This window comes from Heloderma suspectum, chromosome 4 (genome assembly GCF_057233095.1).
Source record: "Heloderma suspectum isolate Gila_16-S chromosome 4, 16-S_ref, whole genome shotgun sequence".
NCBI classification, from domain to species: Eukaryota; Metazoa; Chordata; class Lepidosauria; order Squamata; family Helodermatidae; genus Heloderma; species Heloderma suspectum.
The window spans coordinates 19,399,479-19,427,397 of record NC_139461.1 but is presented as its reverse complement, the minus strand read 5'-3'; the positions used below and the strand labels follow the sequence as shown (position 1 = coordinate 19,427,397).

At 43.2% G+C, this 27,919-nt stretch overlaps 1 protein-coding gene across 1 annotated transcript in view; it reads right to left on the bottom strand.

Moving 5' to 3' along the window:
* Nucleotides 1-3,677: 3,677 nt before the first annotated feature.
* The window catches only part of DNAAF11 (dynein axonemal assembly factor 11), a 52,321-nt gene continuing 28,079 nt past the window's right edge, over nucleotides 3,678-27,919 (bottom strand). Inside the window, exons 9-12 of the mRNA XM_084848764.1 lie at nucleotides 27,167-27,236; nucleotides 23,881-23,976; nucleotides 16,592-16,677; nucleotides 3,678-4,000 (exon numbers count right to left, since the gene is read on the bottom strand). Coding sequence (XP_084704890.1) covers nucleotides 3,811-4,000; nucleotides 16,592-16,677; nucleotides 23,881-23,976; nucleotides 27,167-27,236 — 442 coding nt within the window. The 3' untranslated portion in view covers nucleotides 3,678-3,810. The remainder of the gene's footprint in view (nucleotides 4,001-16,591; nucleotides 16,678-23,880; nucleotides 23,977-27,166; nucleotides 27,237-27,919) is intronic.

Below are 27,919 nucleotides of genomic sequence, written 5' to 3'. Positions count from 1 at the left end.
ATAAATCTAGTGGGCGATTGTCAAATCGCTTCACGCTGAGGGGCCATTAAAAAACACAATAAATCATTCCTCGTTGACCTTTATTGCTAAAGAAGACACATCGCATAGAGATGCATGCAACAGTTTGAAGCACATGCAAATTTACGGGATGCTTTATTTATTTAAATATTTTATCCCTTTCCCATCAAGCACAGAATCTCAGTACTAACATAATTTACAGTAACGTGAGATTCTGCATTTTATGGGAAGTGACAGAACAAGATCCAAGAGCCTTGTTCTGTTTACGTTCTGGAGGCCACTTGTAACATCTTATGTTTTCATCTTAGGGTTTACATATGTAATGTGAACTCCACATTAATGCAGCAGCGTGGGAGACAATTCCCTGCAACTCCGTCCCATGCTGCCATGGCAATATTCGGAGGCTGGAAGAAACTACATAGCTTGGCCCAATTGGGAGGAAGAAGAGAACAGTCAGGCAACCTGCCACCATTGCCTTCCTTACCTGTGGCTGCTGTTTCACCAAGCAGGGACTGGGCTCCTCCTCCCATCACAGAGGCCATTCCATCCAACTTCCCTGTGAGCAGGAGAGTAAGAGGAAGAAAACAGTCACCTTCACTTTATCTTCAAATAGGCTTTTTGCAAGTGGTAGCAATGATGAGAAAGAGGATGAGGAGGAATAGCAGCAAGTGAGAATTGTGGTGAGGAGGTGGACTCACTGAGGGAGGGGGCCCACTGAGGATGTCTTGCCCAAGGGCCTTCAAAAACCTGGAGCTGGCGTTGGCTAAAGGAGTAGAAATGTTGGAGATAGATAGACAGATGATGAAAGAAAGAAAGAAAGAAAGAAAGAAAGAAAGAAAGGAAGGAAGGAAGGAAGGAAGAAAGAAAGAAAGAAAGAAAGAAAGAAAGAAAGAAAGAAAGAAAGAAAGATGGATGGTTCCCCACCACCACCACCTGATCATTGTCCAGCCAGGAAGGTGGGCAACTCTTTTCTGGGAAGGAGCCACATGATTGCCCTCAGCCACATGATTCTAGCTTCCACCTGTTAACTGTGGGAGCTTGAGCAAACCACGGGGAAGCAGGTCCTGTGCCACTGTAATAACATATGGAAGGGACTGATCAATGGGCGTTTTGAGGACCAGCAGTCTCGACGTTTCTTGAGACCAAGCAGACAAAAGAGCTCCAGGCCAGTGGCTGTATTGCTGTGAGCCCTCTGAGCAGAAAAACATGTTGCCTCCTGTGACCTGCCAAAACCCAAGAGCATCCTCTAGATCAGCCTTCCCCAGCCTGGTGCCTGCCTGAGGCTACGGACTATAGTTCCCATGAGCCCGACAGCACAGCCAATGGTCAGGGGTGATGGGGGCTGTAGCACAATACCTCCAGAGTGCACCAGATTGGGGAATGCTGCACTAGATACACCCAAGACTGGGACAGCCCTGATGGATGAGGCTGAAGGTCTCTCTCGTTCAGCATCCTCTTCCCTGACAAGCAGGGCATGAGCTTTCTCCTGCTGTTGCTCCTGAGCAGCTGGTATTCAGTGGCATAATGCCTTTGGATAACAAGATCCAAACTCTTTCTACTTAGGCCTCCTAGTTCTCATTAAGGTGGTAAATCTGTCTCTGGGCTGTACCACTTCAAACTGCAGGTGGTGACTCGTGTGATTAAATGGTGTTCAACCCTTCTACATAGAAAACCAGCATGTCAGGAAGGAGGCTAGGCTAGAGCTTTTCTCTTGACACAAGAGTATTGACGCAAGCCCCATCTGTGGTCTTGGTGTCACAGCTCAGACAGTTTTATCACCTTTGAGAGAATTAGGCCAACTCTTAGATGGCCTGTTCAGACACAATGCTAAGCCACTGTGGGCGGGGTAAAAATTCTACCCACGGTGGCTTAGCCTTGCATCTGGAGGGTGTTTTCCCAGGTCAGGAGGGGCAGTTAACCCCGTGCTAACCACACTCACTACCCACTTGCTGCAATAGGGTTAAGGGGTCCCAGTGTGGCTTACCATGTCATGTGGCAGGCTGTGTGGATGAAACAATAGGCCTTGGAGGACTTCCGGGATGGAACCATAGAGTCTGTGGGGGTGATGATCTAGCTACCATGGACATTTTCTATGCTCACACCCCCATTTTTCCTACGGAGCAGCCGCTGGGAACGCGATTCAGCCGCAGGACACCGGGACACAGTCCTGGAAAACCCACAGGTAACTGTAGACGGGGTGGTTAGTGGAACTGCGCAGCCCCGTGTGATTCTGCGATTGTGTGGTGGACCACTTGCAGTGGTTCCACTAACCCTCTCCCTCTGACTTTTCACAAACTCTTCTTCCCTGTGCATGTTTGAACAGGCCCACAGGCAGTAATGGTCAATAGAGAAAAGCTGTATTTGACAAAAGGAGATGCCATAAACTTAGACTATTGATCCATTTACCCTGATACATAAGCTCAGACCAATAATGGCTTTTCAAGATCTCCCCCAGTGATACTGCAGAGGACAGAGGGAAAAACAGCAAGGGTTTCCCCTGCTTTAAGCAAGAGTCAGTGCCTTTGTGACATCTGCAGCAGTTAATCCAATCCTGGCCATCGTCTCAAACCTACTAGTTTATTTAGCAGCTAACACCTCACAGTAAGGCAGCCACAGTAAGGACTGCCTAAGGACTGGGGACGGGCACCCCATGAACACAATCTGACCTGTAGAAGGCCACCAGCTGGCCCTCAGGGTGACAGAGTTGGAGTAATGCTCCTTTCCCTCCCTCCTTGTGCGATGCAACCTCTGCCAATTTAAGGCAAGTACAACTGTACTTATTTCAACAAAGTTGGCTACTAGAATTAGTCTGGAAAGCGAGGGGAAAGGGGAATAGGGGAGGAATTGCAGGTACTGCTGCTCAGCAACCACACAAGTGTCCACTATTGAACAGGGCAAGACTTCCTTGACCCCTCCCATGCTTAGTAGGCCGGAAGGCTCAAGACTGAATGTGCATCTGTTGAGGTGAGCAATAACTTACTTGGTACAATAACTATCTGGAAAAACAACTGAGACACAATGCAGGACTTGGGGAAACAGAGATGGAGACAAGGGTGCCATGGGACAGAACATAGGGAGCGGGGGGATTGGGGGAAAAGGAAAGAAGTGGGGCAAAGTTAACTGGGAAGGCAAGTTGGGGCTGGCACTTAGCCATCCCATTAATCTACAACTGAGCTTCATGTCCTTATTTCTGTACCCATTTCTAATATTTGGCTGAACTCTTCCTACTAGTTAAAAAAAAGAAAAAAGAAGGCTGACACGGATGCTTTCACTAAAACTCTCAAGAGTGCTCCAAATCCAGAAAAATCTTACCACCGCACCCTTCACTCTGGATGTCTTGTGATACTTTGGAACATAGCTAACTCTTCTCTTTTCCTCCTGGTGAGCAGGAAAGAATAAACCCTGGATCTGCTGTTTGGCCCCCTTCCCACCTCAGTGGCTTAGAACAAGCCTGGCCTTGCATCCCGAAGCAATTTCACTATGTGAGAGAGATTTGCCTCAGACCCTGAAAATGATTCACACCATCCCTAGAGTTGATGTAAGAGCCCTGACTAAGCACAACATGTGAAACAAGGCCCATGTAATTGTGAACTGATGTGCTGTTTAGTAGAGCAGGGCTCCAATCTTGACAGGGATTTCAATTACCACTAGAGACAGCTACACGAGATGAGTTTATAGAACAGCAGATCTATTTATTTATACAACAGAATAAGGAAACTGGATAAAAGGCACAAAGCTTGTCTGTCGACAGGCGAGTCGTGCGCTAAACTCAAAAGAAACTCTCTCCATATTTCAAATTAAAGGTGGAACATCTGGGTTGTCATCATCAAAGGACACTGATATGTTCTTGGTATCCACAACTTTTTGCTGCTGAAGCCTTAAAGGCCCTTGTCCAATCCGATCCTTTTCCCGGACAATATTTGTTACATCAGGGAATGAATACTTGCTAGGGTCCACTTCCAGCTTCTCTGTACATTCATTTCTGTAATAAAAATCAAATGAAACAATGTGCAGCTAATGGTTATGTGCATGACATCACCTTAATGTAAAACGGAAGAGAAGTCCTTTTAAGCTGAAAAGGACTTCCGAGACCAAGATTAATCTCTGTTGGCAGGATTTGGTAGACTTTAGTTAGGACAGAAATATGCTCACCCAGTAGCTTCTGCAGAACTTCTAACACAACAATTTCACAAGTTTTCTAGGCAACCTTATCCAAACATCCTTATAGTTTGGGGAATATTACCCAACTGCCAACCTGCTGGTACTTGCACTAGTTGACAATAGGGCCATGATAGCTCAGTGTGACAGAGCCCATCCAGGGTCCCAGGTTCAATCCACAGTATCTCCGGGCTAGGAAAGAATCCTGAATGAAGCCCTGAAGAGCTGTTGCCAGTCAGTGTTGACAATACTGGGCTAGATGTACCATGGTCTGACTCAGCATAAGGCAGCTTCCTATGTTCCTACAATACCCATGTCAAATCTGCTTGCTTCTTTTTAGGCCTTTTTAAAATATTGAAGACAGATTCAATAGTTTGGGGATTTAATTTTATTTTTTTTTAACAGAGCGGAAGATGGTTTGAAAGTGGTAATTTATCATGATGGGTACCTTTATCCCATGTTTATTTCTTGTCACAGAAAGCTGGTATGCAACAGGCTAAATTGTCAGAATTACACATAATGTGTAAACCTGTACCTCACCTTGGCTTAGGGGTGGGAGAACCAGGGATTTTCGCGCTCACCAAAATTCTCTGAAATTCACTTTTAAGCTCATTTTGGCTCGCTCCAGTTTATGACCTGTTTTTTGGCTCATTCGAATGGGAAAAGTGTACATTTCTGTGCCATTTTTCAAAAGTGTGTACATCCCCCGCATTGATTAAAGTGAGAAAATGCGTATTTTTTTTTAAAATATGTGTATTACATATTTCCCAAAAGTACATTTTTCAAATGCAATAACAAAATGCTGTTTTAATGTTTTAATATAATTATAATTGTATTGTTGTTTAATTTATATTTTAACTTTTGTATATTTTCATATGTTTTGATTGTATATGTTTTCATTTTTGTAAGCTGCCTTGTATCCCAGTACTGGGAAAAAGGCGGGGTAAAAATATAATAATAATAATAATACTTATTATTATTATTTAGGAATTTGCTTACATTTCTCCAAAACCCCCACAACCCTGCTCTTGCTAGCATTTGTGTTCAGGGTTACGAATAGGACATGTCTGCATGATTTGCAAACAGAAATGAAATTCTTGTACATCTCTACCTTGGTTTCATTTAGGCCTCCACGCTACCTTTTTACATAAAGGGCAAAAGGATACCATTAGTTAACCTTTGTTTTACATAAACTTCTAATCTTCCTTCACACCTTCTTAACAGGCAACAATTATATGATTGCATCAATTTCACAGACAACATCCTATAAATATTTTGTTAAAAGTCTTCAGTTGTAGTTCCCTGGAATCCATGCTGCATCTTTTGCTAGAACGGCAGAGATATAATTTTGATTCCTGATTCAATTATTGCCTCTTAAAATGGATCCTTTTTAGGATATAACCTGCCTGCCTACTGGACCTAGCTGGACAGAGACTGGAAATTGGTGGAATCATAACTGAATACTCCAGCACAATCTCTCCCTCCGACCCCAATAGTATTTAAGTGCCCTACTGCTCTGGTGATCCAGAAGATGGTGACAGCTATTGATTTTGTGGGTATTTTAGGGTGGATCTAGCCCTGGTGGTAAAAGTGGAGCAACTACATGCACATCTATTTTGGCTTACCTTGAGATGCCAAGTTAAGGAGAAGGAGGAGACTCTGAAACCTGGCAAACAGGTTTTGCAGGTTTGGATATTGTTTCAAAAACCTGCAACAACAGTTTGGCCAGAGGCAACAGTGGGACAAAAGAAATATTTATGTATGTATTTCCATGTATTTCATGGAAAACAATGCCTCAGACCACTTTTTAAACTACTGTATGTCTCCTGCTATAGGCATTGGAAAGCAAGTATCAACTAACATTACAATACAATTGCCTTAGGGGATTCACACTATGTTCCATAGCTCCCAGCTGGAGTCAAGGCAAGAGATTTACATGGCAGACCAATATTATTATTGGTGTTGACACAGTGTGATTTTATTTTTTCCTATTTTTCTTCACGTTGTCTTTTTAATGCCTCCTCATATCCACTTATATTTACTTTAAATATTTACTTTTAATACTCTATCACTTTTATTAATTTCTCTCATTTCTTAAAATTCAACTTTACTAGATGTTTGTCAATGAAAATTGCTTCCCACTATAACTCCCCTCCCTTTCTTGTAATGGATAATCTTGTAGACTGTAGGCGCCAAAATGTGGTGTGAAAAGAAATAGAATGCAGAGTTTGACCCTGAACACAAGCCTAAAATTGTAAACATCCTGAAATGTAATCTGTAGCCCATGATATCTGAATGTGAATTAGAAAACTATGAAATGTGAAAAGGACGGTCAACATTCTAAACCAGTCCATGTCATGTGAATAGCCCAGATCAGGAAGGGGAGGTGTGAATAGAGAATGAATGGTCTTATTGAAGGAAGGCCAGAAGAGGGTGCTCTGGTGTGTGCTGAAGATTGCCAAAGTATAAGCATGGCGGAGAATTCTGCCACGGATCTTGGTGAGGCCGAATGCCAGTGTATTCGGCCCCCTGAAATCCGTGGCAGAACGGAGCCCCCTCCCCCCCGTGAAATGGGCCCGGAATGGAGCACCTACCTGCTGCCATCCACGCTGCATTGCGAATGGCGGCCGCATCTGCGCCCGCCATTCGCTTCTTCCATATAGCCGTGATAGGCTACGTAAATACTTACGTAGCCTATCATGGCTAACGCAGGGATGCCATTTGCGTCCCTGCAGAAGCTGTGATAGGCTACGTAAGTATTTACGTAGCCTATCACGGGAAAACTAAGGTAACGCAAATGGCGGCGGCCGCCATATGCATTCCCTTTTTTTCCGCCGCAATAGGCTACGTAAATATTTACGTAGCCTATCACAGCAAAACAGAGGGGCGCAAATGGCGTAGTGGCCGCCTTTTGCGCCCCTCTGTTTTGCCGTAATAGGCTACATAAATATTTATGTAGCCTATCATGGCGGGAAAAAAAGGGAACGCAAATGGCGGCCGCCGTAGCCGCCATTTGCGTTCGCTGTTTTTTTTGCCGTGATAGGCTACATAAATATTTATGTAGCCTATCACGGGTTGGCGTAGTGACGCAAATGGCGTCCCCTACACAGGACGCCATTTGCATCCGCACCAGCCCGGTAGCGGCTGGAGGTCCCACTGCGGGTTGGCTTGGCCGGCGGCTCCATGGCCTGGCCGCAGAGCGGAGCCAGCCAGGCAGGATTCTGGGGGGAGGAACGGATTGCCTCCCCCCACCTGCGGAACCTGGCGGAGCCAGCTAAGCGGGGTTTCGTACACCCCTACCAAAGTATCAGTTACAGAAGATAGACATGGGCCAATAAAAGAGGGGTATCTGCAGATGTTCTGATAACAAGGACGGCACTTTATAACCATAGAAATGTCGGGGAGTCAGAAGGAGGTGCTTGGCTGTCTACAACAAATGTCAATCTTGGGAAATTGGGCACATGATGTATTATCAGCAAAGAACATACTGAACCCCTCTTTGATCTCAGGAGCCCCCAGCGAGAAAGAAGAGCATAAAACCCCTGCATCTGCCATTGCTCGGGAGGGGTGTGGCTGCATCTGGATCATTTGTACGTGCACAAACCAACAGTACCCTCGATCCAACTGGACACGCGTTAAGTGCTCTGGCCAAGTACTTGATAGCATTGTGGTGAGTATGTGTTGGCTAAAATTCAGGGAAAGGATTCTATTGTCCAGGACTTAGACATGGGAGCAGCTATCTTTATTCTGTCATACTCCCTGTTGGTTTGGATATAAGACGGCAGGCTTGGGCCTGGGCCTGGCTAACACTGTATCATCGTTGTCCCAGTGGGCCACTTGCGGCATTGGGCCGATCTGGAGCTGAGCAAAAAACAGGGGCTAACTGTATTTTTAGTCATTTAATGCACCACATTTGGGTAACTAAGTTTCTGCCTTAAGTGGTGTGCGACCTCTTAAAGCCTCAGAGAAGCGTGCAACTTCTTGAGGATTGTTGGCTTGGGGCTCTAATCTAAGAGGCGTGGAACCTCTTGAGATTCAGGGGGCTTGAAGCTCTTTGAGATTTCTTTGTAATTAAGTTTGTACCTAAGAGGCATGTACCCTCTTCTGTCTTGAGCTGCAGAGAGCCTGAAACTCTCTGAGATTTGTTTGTAATCAAGTTTGTGCCTGAGAGGTGTGTGACCTCTTCAGCCTCAGAGAGCGTGCAACTCTCTGGGGAGGTTCTACTTTTGCTTATTTCTTTTTATTTCAATAAATCTCCTTTTCTTTCATCTACATTGATTGTGTGCGTGTTCTTCTCCTCCTCATAAGATCCCAAACCTCTCAGCCTGATCAACTGAGTGGTCCTGGGGAAAATTAAATCCATATTTCACAGTGTGATCAGGGTTCAAGGGCTCCCACTCCAACTTCTTCCACTTTCTGAGAAACCTTGCAGGCTCCTCTTTCTACTTCCGGGCTTGCCATGTTAAAGTTTACAATGGTAGGATGCACAATGCCATACACTGATCCAAGCAACTATGAGCTTCCAAAGCAGCACATATAAAGCTCCTGCACAAGCAGGCTTCCATACTCAATAGCAGAGGGTGATGCATGGAGAATTGGCCCTTGCATTGAAATGGATGGGTACGACGTTGAGGGCATGCTGGCAAAAAACTGGCTGGATCATAAACAACCTAAGGGACAAACATGGAAGACAGGTAAACAGTGGGGTGAAAGACAGGCAGGCAAGGAGGGGTTGTCTTTTCCTTCCTTTGTTTTTCTTCTAACCCCCACCAGCTTTCCTACCTGGAAGGAGAAAGTTATGAGGTCCCTGCATCTTATCCCCGGTGCGGAGAAAAATAGCTAGGGAGGGCCATTTTGTGCAGGCAGAAGTTGGAAAGGGGTAGGGTTAAGCAGCCCCACACACTGCCATTCCTCTGTTGAAGCATGGCTACTTTTCAGTTTGGGGTTTTCTTTTTAATTCCCTCACAGGTAACCGTTAAAACTTTTGGTGCTAAGCTAATGCTGACTTGTTCCATCTGCTGTTATTCACTGAGCACTATGTAATATTTTCTGCTATTTCCTGCTTTCCCTTCAGGTGTCTGTTGATCTCATAGTAACAAATTCTTGTTTTTGTACATTATGTGTTAAATCAAAAGTGAGTCTAAAACCAAGGCTAGTCAAGTCCATTGTGTGTTATAACCAGAAGGTCTACATATAGGGTTTTTTAGCTTATGCAAAATCATTTTAAAGTAGCAATTTGCTTTACACATCAAGGTATAATTGGCAGGTTGCTGAAGAACGTGTTTTCATCATATTATCTTCATTGCAGATTTAGCTCAGTTGCTTCATTCCAGCTATTTATCCTTTTCCATATAATCCCCCAATTACACAAAGTCTCTGGAAAGCTGTGATAAAAACACACCTTTGGTTGACAAATAAACATTGGTTGCTCTTTAAATGGAATGTTTATATCAGTTTATGCTTAATTGTAATTGTGATTTTAATATATATATATTTTGTTACGTGATGAGATTCGTAACCACACAATAAAAAAGTATAATTAACTAAACTTAATTATACTTTACCACTCCAATATAGATGATGGAAATGCTATGAATCTAAATTATAGAGCTAGACAGACAGAGGTTTGCTATCTTTGATTATTTACTTCCTATATTTTGCAAAGTGTGGACATGCTCTAACTAATAAAAAAAATGGAGGCAAGAACTCCAAAGGAAATGTCAATGGAAGCAAAATGAAGGCCTTCATCCAAATGCTCTTTGCATGACTCATAATGGATTTTCAGTCCATCATCTATGCCAGCAGAACAGGGGACCAGATGAACAGGGGACCAGAACTGGGTTTACACTTTGTTCTATAGAATTTTAAAGTTTACTCCCATATACTTCCCTCTGCATAGGGAAATGCTAAATGTTAGTCACCATAACAAAGCAGAAAAAAAGAAGTAGAAATGTTTATTGCCAGTTGAAGCTCAGGACTGAAGGCTCAAATGCTTTTCTTCAGGAAGACTATTGAAAGCTTTATGGTGCTATGAACTTCAGAACAATATCAGGCACTTTTATAACATCTGTTGTCAAGTGAAGATGAGGTCAGTTAGTGCAAACAACAACAAAAATAGCAAACAAGGTCTCACTGGAGGAACGTGCAGTCAGCCTAGCATATTTTCTCCCACCCCATCCCCACTGCTTGAAGAACTTCTGGACACAGTAGTACTGCAATGTAATTGCCTGCGGTGGACCTGTTGCAGCAACTCTACAAAATGCCCACCAGACAGAACTGTCAGGCTAACAGATTAGGATGACAAAATCAGACAACAGTCTCTGCTGCTGAACTGCAGTGAAACCGGGATCCATTATCCACCTCTCATGCTTGCCTGGATTTTCTGCCTCACTGCAAGTGCTGAGCAGTCTGCTGGAAAAGTCCAGTCTTTCAGCATCAGCACTTTTGAGGTGTTATCTATCAGGCACCTGTAAGCTCGGAAAGTGCCTTTTCTCCTTGTGTGCCAGGTACAGGGGGAGTACTCAAAGACACATTTTTCTAAAGAAACAAAAAAATTGTATCCCAAACTGGAGCAATAAAATAAAGTTGGGACTCTGAATTTGGCTTCTATTTGCATGCATGTTTAGCTCCTTTGGAATGTATTTCTTTTACTATTAATCTTGCAAGTCTCCTGTGAAAAGTAGTGTGTCTTTGTGAAATTCAGGGATGGGGGTTGGAAGAAGTGCCACCCCCCAATCTTGAGAAATTCAACATCTTCTTGTAGCTTGGTATTGTGGCACAAATTCCTTCAACACCAGCCCTGTGGTAGGTTTGATAAAAAATCTGTTAAGGAATAACAGTGTCCTGAGCAGTGCATCTCCATTGTCCCCAAATTAACAATTCTGGAGGTCAAGACCTTTTAATCATTACCACTTGGAGATGAACTGCAAATGTGTCAGGCTTTGTCTTCCTAGCTTGCCCAGAAGATGCTGATAATTTTGACCAGGCTTCCCAAACCTGTGCCCTCAAGATGCACTCATGCTGGACTGCAATGGGAGCTGCAGTCCAACACATCTGGAAGACACCAGGTTGGGAAAAATTTATTTAGACACATCATCAGAGGAATCCTTTTGGCTGAGCACTGAGATTGTGAGGGGCTTTAAATAAAAAATAACTTCAAAATGAATCTTTTTTGCCTTCTCAGGCCTTCTCATCCTAGTTGCACCCTCTGTGAGCCCTTTTGCTATTGTGTCTTCATCCTCTTCCTTATTTGTTTGTTATTTCTAAGCCTGTGGGCAAGTAATAGTGATGGTGATAATATGGAGAAGAGAGCAATCTCTTGGACACCCCCCCCCCCCGGCTGTTTCAGAATTTATATTTCAAAATGATGAATGTATGAAGCTGCTGCCTTGTATTCGTTCAGGCCACTGGTCCACCTTGCCCAGCATTCTGACTAGCAGCAGCATTCCAAGGTCCGAGACAGAGATAATTTAACTGGAGATGCTGGAAACTGAGCTATGGCTCCCTCCAACTGGTACCTTGAACTGAGCTGCAAATGCTACAGCATACCATAGTAGTCCGTGGATAATTAGTTTGATATGCTTCCATGGGCCCATCCTCTACAGGTGTGGAATGTTGGATTTTACACCAGCTGCGACCTCCCATTAAATCTACACTATTATTTAAAGGGTGTCCTTTATGAAGTGTTAGCCGTCTGTGGTTCTCGTCATTTATGCAGAGCTCTTAATACCTCTAAGTGCTTTACAGTCACTCTTATTCATCCTTACATCCAGGGAGGTTGTTGCCATTAAATTAAAGTGGGTGTGAGAACATAAAAAGGTTACAATTAGCCCAAGCAGAAAGGCCACTTCAATCCCAGAATTTACTTAGCACATACACGCCCCCTGCAGAATATCTCAAGACAGCCACTCCTTCAGTAATCTTATGTAAAAATACGGTAGTGTAAGGCTTATTACTAGAGATCTACCAGACTGATTTTGCTCATTTTTGTTTTAAACTTCAGCAGTGTAGACATGCAGAAAATTTTGAAACTTCAAAATAGTTCAAAGCCCAAGCTTTGGGGAGCTCCAAAAGGAGACAAGGGAGAGGGTTGAGGCAAAGGGGAGGTTAATGCATATGCCCCATACTGTGCATGTAATGTAACTTGTGACACAGTGTGTGCATGCAAGTATAATAATAATTACTCCTGTGAGCTCTTAAGAGTGCTGAAGGACAGGCACAGAATGTTGGGAAAGGGGCTGAAGAAAAGTCAGTTGGTGATAGCTAGCAGAGGAGGAAGAAAAGCTGAGGGGAAAGAGCTGAAAGGGCTGAAGAAAAGTCAGTTGGCGATAGGTAGAGTAGGAGGAAGAGAAGCTGAGGAAAAAGAGCTGAAAGGACATCAGAGGGAGAAGAGAGAGAAAAATCTTACATCATGTGTCTTCTACCTCAAACTTCAAGAAGTCGTAAATGATCTTTTAAAAAATAACTTTTTTGGGGGGGTTCACCTTTGCCGGTTTATTTGTAGTACATTTATTTTTAAAGTGTAAAGCTCTTCCAGTTGCAAGGGAAACAACAAATAAATTTTTATCCAATCACTCTCAGACTACTAGCCCCTATGGCAACACGGGATTTACACTAGTATGAAAAAGAAACTGGGAGGGAAGAAGACACTGGAAGAAGTGGATACAAAAATATTATAATACATCTAAAATAACAGCAACAGTTATTCCATTTTATAGAAAGGTACCGTATATCAGGTCAGAATATTTATCAGTGTTTATCAGTGTCCAGGAGCCTTTTGACCCTTGTCATTAGGCAGGAGTTGGAAGAATATCCACCAAAAAGGAAGTTTGAGGTCATATGACTTTTAAAGCTAGGGCCTTATCAGGAAAAACACACAGTTACAACCATTGTTGAGGGCCAGACATCAATCACTGGAAATAAGGTCTCAGTCACATCTGATGTTGTCTAGGTCAACTTGTTCCCCAAGTTCAGTACATGACATAAATATGATTAATGAAAGTTTTGAAACATCTCCACATGTTCCTAGTAAAGACTCTGACGTTATGGGGAGGGGTCTAGATTCAAGCCAATTCTGTGACATTTTCAGGAGCTGCCCTCCCCAACATGAGGCAATGATAACAAGAATAAAAACAGTGAAACAATGCAGTGTGCAAAATCATGGAATAGTTGGGGAGGTGTGGGAATCTGAGGAAGCTGAAAGCGCTTAAGCTATGGCAAGAATGTCCACAACTGACCACTTTCAAGAAACAGAAGACCACCGATCGGGACTATATACCATATTGTCATAAAACAGAGTTTTAGATATTGGCCCTGTTCAGACCATCTTCCAAACCATGATATGAAGGATTGGGAATGAGCAGGCATGGGGCTCAGTTTAAAAAACAAACAAAAACAAGATGGGGTTTGATGTACTGTTTGTAATCTGCCCAGAAAACATTTGTTATTGACTTGATAGGTTTTATTCTGGCTGTACTTTTATAGTGTAGTTTTAACCTTTTATATTTTAGTTTGTTTTACGCTGTACTTGTGGTTTTAATTTTTGTGAACCGCCCAGAGAGCTTTGGCTATTAGGTGGCCTAGAAATGTAATGAATGAATGAATGAATAAATCCTGGTTTGTTAACTATGATTTGTACAAGCCAGTTTCCTGTATTTGGACAAAACAGAAAACTGCCCTTTGTTACAAGCTGTGAGCAAAACTTTAAAGCTCCTCCCTTACATGTGAAGGGGAAGATGGTGTGCATGAGCCCAAGGCTTGCTACAGCTCATCAATCAGGCTATTGTTATCATGAAACTCCTCATATTAAGTTAGACAATAGTTTGAGCCTCCAAACATCTTAGAAAATTCATAGTCCTCACCCCACCCCACCCCATTAACTGCATTTTCCTTCTGTGTGTGCAGAAAAGATAGATCTGGAGAATTGTCAAGAATTGGTGCTGCTAGTAGAAGTGTGCTTTTTTTTAATGATTAACTGCTAACCTGAATAGTTACCAGATTACTTCCCCACCATGTATTTGTGAAAGCTGTTGCTTTCAGCCTGTGTTTAGGAACCTGGATTTCCTTGTTCGTTTACAGTTCCTCACTGTGAAGATCAATAATGGTGGACAAGCTTCCTGAAAGACAGATGGCCCCAAACTAACAATATTTTCCTGCAAAGTGCAGGTTCGGGGTGGAGAGTATATCAGGTACACACTCAGTTTGTGTAGGGTGGTGGTGCTTTGGCCAGTGCCCAACATTAACTTAGTGTGCACCACAGAATATGCCCCAGAACCCTCTGCAAAATACAAACTTCTGTGGTAGGCAAGCTAATGTGGAAAGTATTCTCTCAAATTATCTAGGTTATCTAGATCCATTTCAATCGGGCTTCAGGCCTGGGCATGGGACAGAAATGGCCTTGGTCACCTTGGTGGATGATATGAGGAGGGCTTTGGATAGGGGCGAATGCTCCTTCATTGTCCTCCTCGACCTCTCAGCAGCTTTTGATACCGTTGACCACGGTATCCTCCTGGACCGCCTGGAGGGGTTGGGCATTGGAGACATCATATTGCAGTGGTTCTGGTCCTTCCTCTCTGGCAGATACCACAGGTTAGCACTGGGAGAGGAGGTTTTGGACCCATGGCCACTCACTTGTGGGGTGCCACAGGGTCCCATCCTCTCCCCGATGCTATTTAACATCTATGTGAAGCCGCTGGGGGCTATCATCAGGAGGTTTGGGGTGCGGTGTCATCAATATGCGGATGACACGCAGCTCTACCTCTCGTTCAAATCTTCACCAGGGTTGGCCGTAGAATCCCTGTCCAAATGTCTGGAGACAGTGAGTGGCTGGATGGGGAGGAATAAGCTGAAGCTGAACCCTGATAAGACTGAGGTACTTTTGGTGGGAGACAGGAGGAGGTTGGGAGATGTTGACCTGGTGTTGAATGGGGTACGGCTAACCTTGAAAGACCAGGTCTGCAGCCTGGGGGTCATTTTAGACTCCCACCTGTCCATGGAGGCCCAGGGGTCAGCTGTGAGCAGGACAGCGCTGTACCAACTCCATCTGATATGGTGGCTGTGCCCCTACCTTCCTGACCATCTGCTCCCATTGGTAGTACATGCCCTGGTCTCCTCTCGTCTGGACTACTGTAATGCGCTCTACGTGGGGTTACCCTTGAAGATGGTTCAGAAGCTGCAGCTGGTACAGAAGGCGGCGGCTCACCTGATTAAATGCAGCTGCCGGCATGATCACATCACTCCAGTGCTGAAGGAGTTGCACCGTATACCAGCTGTTTTCCCGGCCAAATTCAAGGTGTTGGTTTTGACCTTTAAACCCCTATATGGTCCCGGCCCAGCCTATCTCAAGGAGCACCTCCAGCATCACCAGACAGGCCACTTAACAAGATCAGCCTTGGATGGCCTTCTCTCTGTCCTATCAGCCAGGACAGCAAGGTGGTGAGGACAAGGGAGAGGGCCTTCTTTGTGGTGGCCCCCACTCTGTGGAACTCCCTCCTGGGGAACTCTGCCATGCCCCTCTTTAATGAGCTTCCACCACTTATTAAAAACATGGTTGTTCAAGGAGGCATTTGGGGTGGGTTTGGGTATTTTTAGAAATATTTTAATGTAGAATTTTATTGTTTTAAAACTCTTTGTATTGCTGTAAATCGCCCAGAGTGGCCAGGTGACCGGCCAGATGGGCAATTAAGAAATTTAATATAAATAAATAAAAGGAAGGAAGGAAGGAAGGAAGGAAGGAAGGAAGGAGGTAAGTTAAAGAAGTAGCCGAATGTAAGTCTAATATACAGCACAGAAACTCTTGATGGTGAGACATAACCTAGCACAGAGCTTCCCTAGCCAACCAATGGAAGACTGTCTTTGTTCACAACACACAACAGATATCATCCTTTTCCCCTCTCCACTGAGAACCTATTCTGCCTTGTGTCCTTGATCAATAATACATGTTGGATCATTTGAGTAAGATCAGTCCTTTAAAGAAAGTCAAGGCTTAACAAGATGAGAGGGAATTCAAACCAATGACATTTTCCTCCTGAGTTGTTCTGGTACTCAGAAAATATCACTTTGCAAACAGAAGAATCTGCAGAGGCCTCTCTTGATGAGGAATTTGAGTTTTAATCCATAACACTATAGAAGAGGCTAACAGTCAATAGAATACACCTTGGTTGTAGTTCTAAGAGCTTTCTCGGCTTTACCACTGAAGTAGGCAAGTTTATAAAAGCACTGGACAACCCATTAGTCAACAGCCTCCATGTAAAGCTTTACTTCATACAAATCAACATTATGATTTTTTGCTACTCTGCACAATTGCACAGCAGCAATTGTACTGACAAACTGGGCAGCAATATACTGACAAATAAATCACCTATTTCCAATCCATAAAAAACTGAGATGCTGCCTAGAGAAAAATCACAACAATTACCTTCTTAGACTTCTTTGCAGTTTATTGGTGTCAGAAGGTTTCTGAGGAGTGGATGCTTTCTGGTTAGCCGTGATTATTTCTTTAGCCTGGAAAAAAATAGCACGTTGGTTTGATTATGATGTTATGTTTTTCTGCAGGACAGAAAAACGTGGAAGTACAAATGCTTCATGTAAGGTATGTTTATATAACACTTCAATCCATCATATCTAAGCACTTAACGTTAGGCAGAAAAACTTATCTTCTCACTTTAGCTTTAGGTGCTGAAAATAAAGAAAGGTCTGAAAGCAAGTGTAGCAAGTGTAGACCCACACCTGCATGAATATACATTTGCATTTACTACATATACACCACACAATTTCTAGCATAATTAGTTTGCCAAATTAGTTTGCTTGGGACTCTAGAACTGAAGGGAAGCAGGCTCTGGACCCATCCCTCAGACAGAAGACTAAGGGCCACTGAGAAGTTATACCCGCTACCTCTCAGGAAGAACAGCATGGCAATGGGGAGACCACCCTGGCCCTGACTATCAGCCACAGGGTGAGCAACTCCACAGCAGAAGAGAGGTACAGCCTAGCTGTACACAATGACCTGGGAGTAAGCCTCATTGAACACAGTGGGACTTACTTCTGAGTATATGCTGCTCTGTGTTACTGTTCCCTGTATTGTTTTGTACTGTTGTTGTAATGGAAACTAATTTTAGTAGTGTATAAATGTGAGTTTTAATATTTATATATGAATTGCTTAGGGATATTATATTAAGCGGTATCTATTACTAATAAATAATAATAATAATTTGCCATGAGAAATATTCAATCAAAAGACAGAGTATAAATCTTCAAAATAAAAAAATACATTTTGATTAAAGCCTCCTTAGATATTTGTCTACATTTTATTTTTTCCCCCTGTGCATTCAACTGAGCATCTGGTGTCAGAAGCAGAACAACGCTGGGTACAGCTCTATAATGCTACCAGTGTATTTCCCCAAAATGGTACAGTATAGCATCACTATAGATTCCTAAGCTCCGTGTTCTGGGGAATCCTTACCAATGTTTTCATGTTGAAGTCAAGAGAAGTTGACTTTCTCAGTGGATTTGCATGTACTGCTTCATCTGGTGAATGGTTCAATGCATTTTCCAATCACAACTCAGCGCACTCTTAAAACTGTTTGAAAAGTGAGTTGAACCAAGATGTGTTAAAGTCACAATTAGACCTTTGTTGGACCATTGACAAGACCAACACAGCACCTGCACAGCCAAATAGCCAACTTGAACATAAGAACATAGATAAGACTCATGCTGCGTTGGATCAAAGGCCTATCTAGGATGGATAGGAACAGGGAAGTGGAATGCCTTGCTTAGAGGGAATAGCTGGCTATAGGAGCACTCTTTTTAGGAGGGAGATCACACTGCAACATTTTGTTGCAGGTCCAGCTTGTGAAGAGAATTATACTGGTTTTCTTGGTATTTGCCTGGCCTATTTCAATAGCACATTAGAGATTGTATGGAATGGACAGTATTGTGATGGCCTTTGCGGCAAGCGGCAGCAATCCACAGTGTTTTGCAAGACAGCATATAGTTTTTAAAGGAGGGAGAAACCTCACAATGGTGCCCGGAAAGAGGACATTTTTCCTCTTTCAGAATGCAAAAAATCAAAGATATAAATGTATAAAGATTTAAAATGCATTTCAGCTGATGCAACCATTCAAAATATCCATCCACAAAGATTCTAAATGTTCAAAGTGGTTTCAGAGACATCCATTTAAAAACCTGATAGATACTCATTTTAAGTAGATTTTGAATGTTTTGGAGAAGTGGATTTTGGTCAAAGGAATAAAATTTCGGGCACAATTCCAAGCACTGATGAGACTGCAAACCTGTCATTACAGATGCACCATCCGAATTAATGAGAGGCCTAGCAAGACAAGACAGATGGTATGAACTTGAAGGAGACTGGCTACATACATCTCAAATGAGGAATCACATTTTAAAAAAAGACTGAAGAACAAATGCAAAAAAAAATGCAGGGAAGGAGTACACTATGTTGCTAATGCCTTCTATTAACAGGGAAATAGCTTAAAATGGGGGCGGAGGAGGAAGAAGGCCAGCATCTTGATGTATCAGTTTTTCAAGGAACCATGGTTCAATGGAGAAAAATATGTCCTGGAGGCATATGGGAAGTTGTTTGCTACACAGCCAGCTCTGTCTTTGCCTCTGGGCGTATTCCAGGTTGGGACCACCATGCAGTTGTAGAATGAAATAAATACACACATAGAATTTTAGCTTTTATTTAACTTTTAAATCAGTTTAAAAATCACATAAGAAAGAGAAGTAAATTTCTAGGCCTTGTGGTTGTTGGGAAAAAAACATGTTTGTGTTGGATCCTGAGGTCCATCAATGGGAGCCAGATACAAAATAGTGGTTTGAGGGTGTCACTACGCAGGCTGTAGCAAACCAGCAAATTTAGCCCCCTATTTGCTCAGAGCTCCTCACTACTGCCACCAAGTGAACTTCTTTATTTTTCCTGGCTTCCTCCACTAAGAGAGCAATCCTATGCTGGCAAATCCGAAAACTTATGCTGGCGAATCCGAAATCTTATGCCGGTGAATCCAAAATCATAGAATTTCACTGCTCTGAAATCTGTTCTAGATATGGAGTAGTATATAAATATTGTAAATAAAATAAATGCCTCCCTCCCCCCTGGGCATAGTTCAGTTCAGTTTGCCGACTCCAAGGTCAGAGCAAGGGCTCTGACCTTGCAGCCAGAAGCAGTGCTCCCTGATCCTCCCCCTTGTAGCTGGCGTGGAGAGAACCGCATTGGCTACCTCTCTGTGCTTGGAAAATGGGAATGCAGAGATGGGGATAAGGGAGCGTTCCTGGGGGCAGGGAAGGGAGGAGACTGAGGAGGCTGCAGTATGCCATTTCCTATAGAAAACCAGCTAGGGAGGCAGTTGGACCATTGGATTACAATGGAGTTAAAGGAGTACGAAAGGAGGACAAGGAGACTGCAGGGAAGCTGAATGAATTCTTTTCATTTGTCTTCACTGCAGAAGATATAGGACAGATACCTGTGCCTAGGGATGTTAGAGAAATCCGCTGCGGATTCAAATCAGGCTGGATTCTTTGGAATCCGGCCTCAGGATCAGCCCCACTTACCTCCTCTCCTGGAGGATTCCATGCGGGATGGCACAGCTGCTTGTTGCACCAGGAGCTGTTCACCTCCACGCCAATCGCCATTAAAAAAAAAGAAAGGCGATCGGCAGGATGTCCCCATAGACTTATATGCAAAATAGAGCCGTGAATCTTGCATATAAGACTATGTGTCCATAGGCTTATACGCAAGAGTCATGGCTCTATTTTATGTATAAGTCTATGGGCTCATCCTGCCGATCGCCATTTCTTTTAAAAATGATGATCCGTGCTGAGGCAAAGGGCTCCGGTTGATTCAGGTAAGAGGCGGCCCTCGGCTCTGCAGAATCCTCGTGGAGCAGAGCTGCTCCGCGAGGATTCTGGGGGGGGGGGAGGAACAGATCGCCTCCCCCACCCCGCGGATTCCCCACCGGAACGGACGGTGGGGAATCTGTACATCCCTACCTGTGCCTGAAGTTATGTTTTCAGGAAGGGAGTCTGCGGAACTGAGGCAAATAGAGGTGACAAAAGATGAAGTTCTCAATCTTATTGATAAACTGAAAGCAAATAAATCACCGGGCCCAGATGGTATTCATCCTAGAGTTGCCAAAGAACTCAAATATGAAATTGCGGATCTTCTAACCAAAGTATGCAACATGTCCCTAAGATCAGCCTTTATACAACAGGACTGGAAGATCGGCAATTTAACACCAATTTTTAAAAAGGGATCCAGGGGGGATCTGGGAAATTATAGGCCAGTTAGCTTAATGTCTGTTCCGGGTAAATTCGTTGAAGGCATTGTTAAAGATAAAGTTAGTAAGCATATAGAAGGACAAGCCCAGCTGAAAAAGAATCAACACAGCTTCCGCAAAGGTAAATCCTGTCTCACTAATCTTTTAGAGTTCTTTGAGAATGTCAGTAAACATGTAGAGAGGGGTGATCTGGTAGACATTGTTTACTTGGATTTCCAAAAGGCTTCTGACAAAGTCCCTCCCCAAAAAATGCTGAGCAAACTTAGCAGTCATGGAATAAGAGGGCAGGTCTTCGTATGGATCAGTAGCTTGTTAAAGAACAGAAAGCTGAGACTAGGAATAAATGATAAATTCTCCCGATGGAGGGAAGTAAATACTGGGGTCCCACAGGGATCTGTATTAGGACCAATGCTTTTCAACTTGTTCATAAATTATCTGGAATTAGGAGTGAGCAGTGAAGTGTCCAAGTTTGCTGATGACACCAAATTATTGGGAAGAGCTCCAAAAGGATTTCTCCAAACTGGGAGAATGGGCATCTAAATGGCAAATGTAGTTCAATGTAAGCAAGTCTAAAGTGATGCATGTTGGGGCAAAAAATCTCAACTTCAAGTATAGCCTGATCTGAGCTAGCAGTGACCGACCAGGAAAGCGATCTTGGGGTTGTGGTGGAGAGCTCTATGAAAATCTCAACCCAGTGTGCAGCTGCTATAAAAAAAGGCAAACTCCATGTTAGGCATAATTAGAAAAGGAACTGAGAATAAAACTGCCAATATCGTGCTGCCTTTATACAAGTCTATGATGCAACCGTGCTTAGAATACTGTGTACAGTTCTGGTCACAGTACCTAAGAAAAGATATTGCAGAGCTGGAAAACCTGCAGAAAGGGGCAACTAAAATGATCAAGGGGCTGGAGCATCTCCCCTAAGAGGGAAGGTTTCAACAGCAGGGACTGTTTAGCTTGGAAAAAAGGAGGGTAAGGGGAGGCATGATTGAGGTGTACAAAATTATAAATGGTGTGGTGAATGTGGATAGGGAGACATTTTTCTCTACCAAAATACTAGAACCCAGGGCCATCCCATGAATCTGATTGGTAGGAGATTCAGAACAGATAAAAGGAAGGACTTCTTCACACAGCACATAGTTAAACTATGAAATTCGCTACCACAGGATGTAGTGATGGCCACCAATTTGGATAGCTATAAAAGGGGGTAGACAAATTCCTGGAGGAGAAGGCTATCAATGGCTACTAGTCCTGATGGTTATGTGGTACCTCCACTACCAGAGGCAGTGAACCTCTGTACACTGGTTGCTGGGGAACATGGGTGGGAGGGTGCTGTTGTGCTCGTGCCCTGCTTGTGGGTTCCTGGTCAACACTGTGTGAACAGAATGCTGGACTAGATGGATACTTGGTTTGATCCAGCAGGGCTCTTCGTATGTTCATATGTCTGACCCAGCCTCCTTCTCTCCCCCTCCAAGATGAGGAATTCTCACATCTTACTTTAGGTGGGAAATTCTTTTGGGGAGGGCTGTTCAAAATTGGGGGTCAGAAACTCTCACTATCTGTCTGTAGGTCCCACTTACACCATTTTTCATCCCTCCGTTCTCCTGCTCTTTCTCTTTTTCTCTGTCATGCAAATCCTAGCCAAGAAAAAGTAAATCTAAACTAACTTGGAGACTACCACAAAGATGAGGGTGGGAGAGAAAGTAAGGGAAGGCAGAAAGACAGAGAGAGTGCGCGCATGGGGTGGCATAGAGAGAGAGAAAATGGGTGACCTCGAGCACTTTTGGCTTTGGCCCCACCCACCACCAGGAAGCCATTAAAATCCACAAACCAGAAAAAAAAAACAGTGAAATAGCAGAGTAGTCAATTAAAAAAAAAACGTTGTTAAGTAAAAATGTTTTAACCTGTCACCTAAATGTTATCAGTGAAGGTGCCTCTCAGATCTGTCAGACGGGTATTCCAGATATGAGATGCCACTATTAGTGTGATAAGCAATAAAATACTTAAATAAAAAAGCAAGACTCTGTAGTCTTTATTCATTCATAGAATGAAGGTCCTGAGGAGCTCTCCGGACAGAACAGCTCACATGCCTGTCATTCTCACCAAAGCTCATAATTAGGAGAGGAGACCATAGCTTAGTAGTTGAGCATCTACTTCACATGCAGAACATCTCAGGTTTGTTTTATTTATTTAATTTATACCCCGCCTTTCTACCAGGAAATGGTGCTCAAGAATCTTCTTTGGAAGCAGGGGATGAGAAAGGCTCCTTCCTGTGCAGAAAAGGGCAACTAAAATTATCAAGGGGCTGGAGCAACTCCCCTATGAGGGAAAGCTACAACAGCTGGGATTGTGTAGCTTGGAGAAAAGGCGAGTAAAAGGAGCCATGATGGAGGTGTACAAATTATGCATGGTGTGGAGAATGTGGCTAGGGAGACATTTTATTCCCTCTCTCATAACCATAACACTAGAACCCAGGGTTATCCCATGAAGCTGATTGGTGGGACATTCCAGACAAATAAAAGGAAGTACTTCTTCACACAGCGCATAGTCAAACTATAGAATTCACTGCCTCAAGACATAGTGATGGACACCAAATTGGATGGTTTTAAAAGGGGTTAGACAAATTCCTGGAAGAGAAGGCTATCAATGGTTACTAGTCCTGATGGCAATATGCTACCTCCAGTATCCGAGGCAGTATACCTCTGTACACCAGTCGCTGGGGAATATGGGTGGGAGGCTGCAGCCGCACTCATGTCCTGATTGTGGGTTTCCCATGTGCAGCTGGTTGGCCACTCTGTGAACAGAATGCTGGACTAGATGGACCCTTGGTCTGATCCAGCAGGGCTCTTCTTATTTCTTATGTTTTGTCTGAGTTTCTGGAGAGCCACTGGGAGTCAGAGTAGACAATACTGGGCTAGATGGAGGAATAGCCTGACCTGGAATAAGGTAGCTTCCTATGTTCCTAGTCTCCTAAAAAGCATCATTTTCTGACACTGACAATCCTTCTTTGAGAATGCAAGATCTCAAGTCCCCAAGGTCTATGGTGTGAAAAGAGATTGCTATTCTGGTAGAGACTCAGGCAAGGTATCTAAGCAGCATCACAGCACCCTGGACTGAGAACTCTGAAGGTGTGATTAAAGCAGCAGCCCCTTCAGAAAGGAGGCCACCATAAGTTGGTAACCCAGCTCATTGTGGTCCCCCTTTTAAGCTATGTTGGTTATACAGTTTTTCATGTTTGATGCGGTCCACAATCTTTGTAGTCACATGATAGGAGGTGCTGTAGGGAACATTTTTATCATGACATTTGCAATGCCTGAAGGAAAGAACACACAGAGGAAGGAAGAAGAATGTACAGGAAGCAGGTCAAAGCTGAAGGTGCATTTTAGCATCTCTGTTGAACATCTTGTCCTACCTTTGGTAGGCTGATAACCAAATGTCCGGTCGTCTGAGATCTTCTAGCAGTGCTATTATCTGGCCTCACTTCTGCTGGAAGCACAAGCTGAAATGGCTAAAAAAAACCCAAATGCATATACAAAGAACTACATTATTTGACATACCGGTAATTAAAACATCTGAAGTTTACCAGATTTATTTTTCTGGGCTTATGGAGATAGGAAATACTAATCTGGAAGAATAAAACATTTATGACCTAGATAGAAAATATGCAGTAATATGAATAACATGTCTTTGATCTGAAGGGATTTACTGACTTAAATCTCTCTTGCGATATATATTAATACCACTCCTGATGGGTGGTTTACATCTTAAATAGTCTTCATTTACGCTGTAAGTATGATGTGTGTGCAAGTGTATATAGATTAGATATATGTCTTCATATATTGGTATTTCTTCAATGTTGTCACTGAAAAATGAGATTTTTAAAGAAGGTTATAACATGGTGCTTAAGTTATACTGGCAACCAAATGAGAATAATTATGATAGTCTATTTTAGATAGGAAGTAATTTTAATCTGCATTTAGTAGTATGATTAAAACAGGCTTCTAATTTTTAGCTTATCTTAATAGCACTAGGTTTAAAAAAACACATATGAAGGAAATGCAAGACCTAGAGGGATTAAAACAAAAAATATTCAACTCTCTCTGTTCACTATAAATTACAGCTCTTAGGACTAATTATTTTCATGCTTATGAAAGGTTACCTTAAAGTTATCTCAAATAAAGTGAGTTTTAGCAAGAAATTGGTTTGAAAGGAGAACTTGACTTAGGGTGCAATCCTACGCAGGTTTAGATGGAAAAAAGTCCTACAATTCAGTAAACCTCTAATTCTAAACCTGCATAGGATTGTGCTTTTAGGGCCTTTTGGCACCATCAGTCAATAATGTATTGCAACTGGATTTTGCCTTTGCACAATAATCCTAAAATTGCTTTTTAACAATTGTAAAATATCTCAGCTGCATGTATTAGATGCAATGTGGCAAGGCTTCTTTTTAAAAGCTAGCTAGATTTACACTCCAGCATAGGAGAAGGTGAGCACACACACACACACACACACACACACACAACCTTGAAGAAAGACACACAGATGGTACATGGCAAATGACAAACAAATTAGACTTTTTTTTCATTTGGTTTCCAGTATTTACCACCACAATGCCTTTAGAGGAAATAACCTTATTTCATTTTTACTGATGTCATGAAACAGAACTAGTGCAACTCAGTAGACCTGGAACTAGGAGAACTGTAAATGGGAAAACAAAAGAAACTGCAGGGAAAGAGAAGACGGCAGAAACGAAGCTGAGTTATTCCTTTGCTCCCTTTCTTTACCCACAAATGAATTCACTGGAGGGGAGAGGTGGGATAAAGCAAACTTTCTCTGAGCCAAATTCCCCCCACCCCACTTAAAACAAGTGTAGTGGGTAGAAAAATGGGCTCAGACACGATGTATTGAACAGGTGCATAGTCTGTCTGAGTAAATCCCCCGGCCCTGGTCTGCTCCAAAGGTGATTGCTGAGACCCCCTTGTCCCTGAAACTACTTTCTGGAGAGAGCACATCTGTCACTTTGTGCCTGCAGTGAGTTCAGGAAGGCAACTGGGCATAAAGATACTGTGCCAAAGGGGTGTGCTGTCTCTGAGGCCAATTTCACCCTCTTTCTATAAGTTGCTTTGAAGGCAAAGGAAGGTGTCAACCTCCCTTTGCCTGTGAAGCAACTGCAGGGGAGGAGGGGTACTGTGCGAGTGACAGTCAGCAGGCAGGAAGATCCTGAACAGACCAGCAGCGTTGCCCATGAGGTTCTGCAGTGCAGCAACAGCTATGTCATTTGGCATACAGGCAAAGATTTGTATAATCAAAGCTATGGTTTTCCCAGTAGCAACGTATGGCTGTGAGAGCTGGACTGTAAGGAAGGCTGAGCGCCGAAGAATTGATGCTTTCGAACTGTGGTTCTGGAGAAGACTCTTACGAGTCCCCTGGACTGCAAGGAGGTCAAATCAGTCTTAAAGGAAATCAACCCTGAGTGCTCATTGGAAGGACAGAAACTGAAGCTGAAGCTCAAATATTTTGGCCACCTAATGCGAAGAGAAAACTCACTGGAAAAGACCCTGATGCTGGGAAAGACTGAAGGCAAAAGGAGAAGGGGACGGCAGAGGATGAGATGGCTAGATAGCATCACCGATGCAATGAATATGAACTTGAGCACACTCCGGGAGAGAGCAGAGGACAGGAAGGCCTGGCGTGCTATGGTCCATGGGGTCACGAAGAGTCGGACACGACTTAATGACTGAACTACTGCAACAAAAATTTAAAAACATCATAGTTCTTCACTAGACTTATTTTTGCAAGTCTGTGCGGTGCTGCAATATGAAGGTGGCAAAATTAAACATCTGTGATCCTGCCTCCTGGAAGCTCCTTATGCTGGCTGAAGGGGAACACAGTTTCCTTGCTCCCCTGCAGATCCCGGGAGTTAGTCCACACATTCTCCACTGCTGACTATGGTACTTCCTGATGGCGTAATGGGAGCATATGCAAGGGGGGTGGGGTGGGTGGGGATTGATCTGACTTCTGCCTACTTTTATGGCCTCTTGTGTTGCTGGAGAACTTCCTCTACCCTGCCTTCACTGTCCCCATTTAGGTACCTATTATGTTTGAACATGGACACCCCACTTTTAATGATGTGTTAATGATGTCTTGGCTCATCCATAGAATTACTGGATGATCATAGGCAAGTCACTTTCTGCAATGTCTTGCCTTCAGTCTAGTCCTGCATCATCATCGTCATCATCATCATCGTCATCATGCAATAAGCTCCTCACTGAGCATTCCTCTTAGGTCTTATCAATGTCTGGAGGACCATTCAATCAAGAAGTTTCCCAAGCAGCACATCAACAAGCAGCTTGATGTATTAGTTCTGCAGGTTTGAACTGGCTCTCACTCCTTTCACATCACGTAAGCTCATGCCACATAAGCCTTTGCCCTCTTTTTTGTCACTTTGCCCCACGCCAGCTCCATTGCTTTGTGCCGTGCTGCTCCCTATGCCTGAGCAGCCTTTCCCTCTCTAAACAAGATGCCATTCTCCTTTCCTCATAGCCCACAGGACCAATCACATCAGTAGAGAAAGTAAAGGCTCACACACTAAAGGAAGAGCTAAAATCAGAAACAGAAAACAAGTCCAAATTAAATTGACATTTGTTATTGGTTTTTTTTTTTTTTACTCAAAGCAACTATCACCAATGAGTACTAACCTTTCCCTTGATCATTACTCGGACATAAGCAGGCTGTACATCAACATCAAGCAGTGAGATGTCCAAATGTCTGAAGGAGAAGGAGAAGAAGAAGAAGAAGTCAGTTGAGCCTAGTGGTTCTCAGCTCCCTCTTGGCCTGGGTCATGTTTACATCAAAAGGCATAGTGCTTTACCCATAAACCTGTCCAATTCAGAAGGATGCTTAAAATATGCTGTGCTATTTTCTAGTACTGAGAATCAGTGGGACAACCCTCTATCTTTTGCAAAATTTTTACCTTCAGGCACTTCAGAACACATACTTTTGCTTCCCTCTTTCTTCTGAGCCAATGAAAACAGTAGGCGCTCTTTGTCTTTGACTTCCATAATATTTATGACAACAAAGAGTCTTGAGGCCTCTTAAGGACTGGCACATGTATTACAATGTTGGACAGGAAAGATTTTATACAGAGAGTGCACTGGAGACATATAATGCCTTTATAATATTAGCTTAATTTACAAATACATAAGCAGAGGCTACTAGAAACAATTAGACATTGCCTACAAAGAAGCAGCAGATCCCAAGAGAGCAAATTGTTGCAGCCCTCCTCAAGGGCTAAACCCTCATCTCTCTTTCGCTTTTCTTTCACTCAAAAATTGCAAATTGTGGTCTCTCTCTCTCTCTCTCTCATACACACACACACACTCACACTCACTCATACACCTTCCGAGTATTCATCCTAGATCCTGACCCTTCCCATACAAGTGAACTGCCCA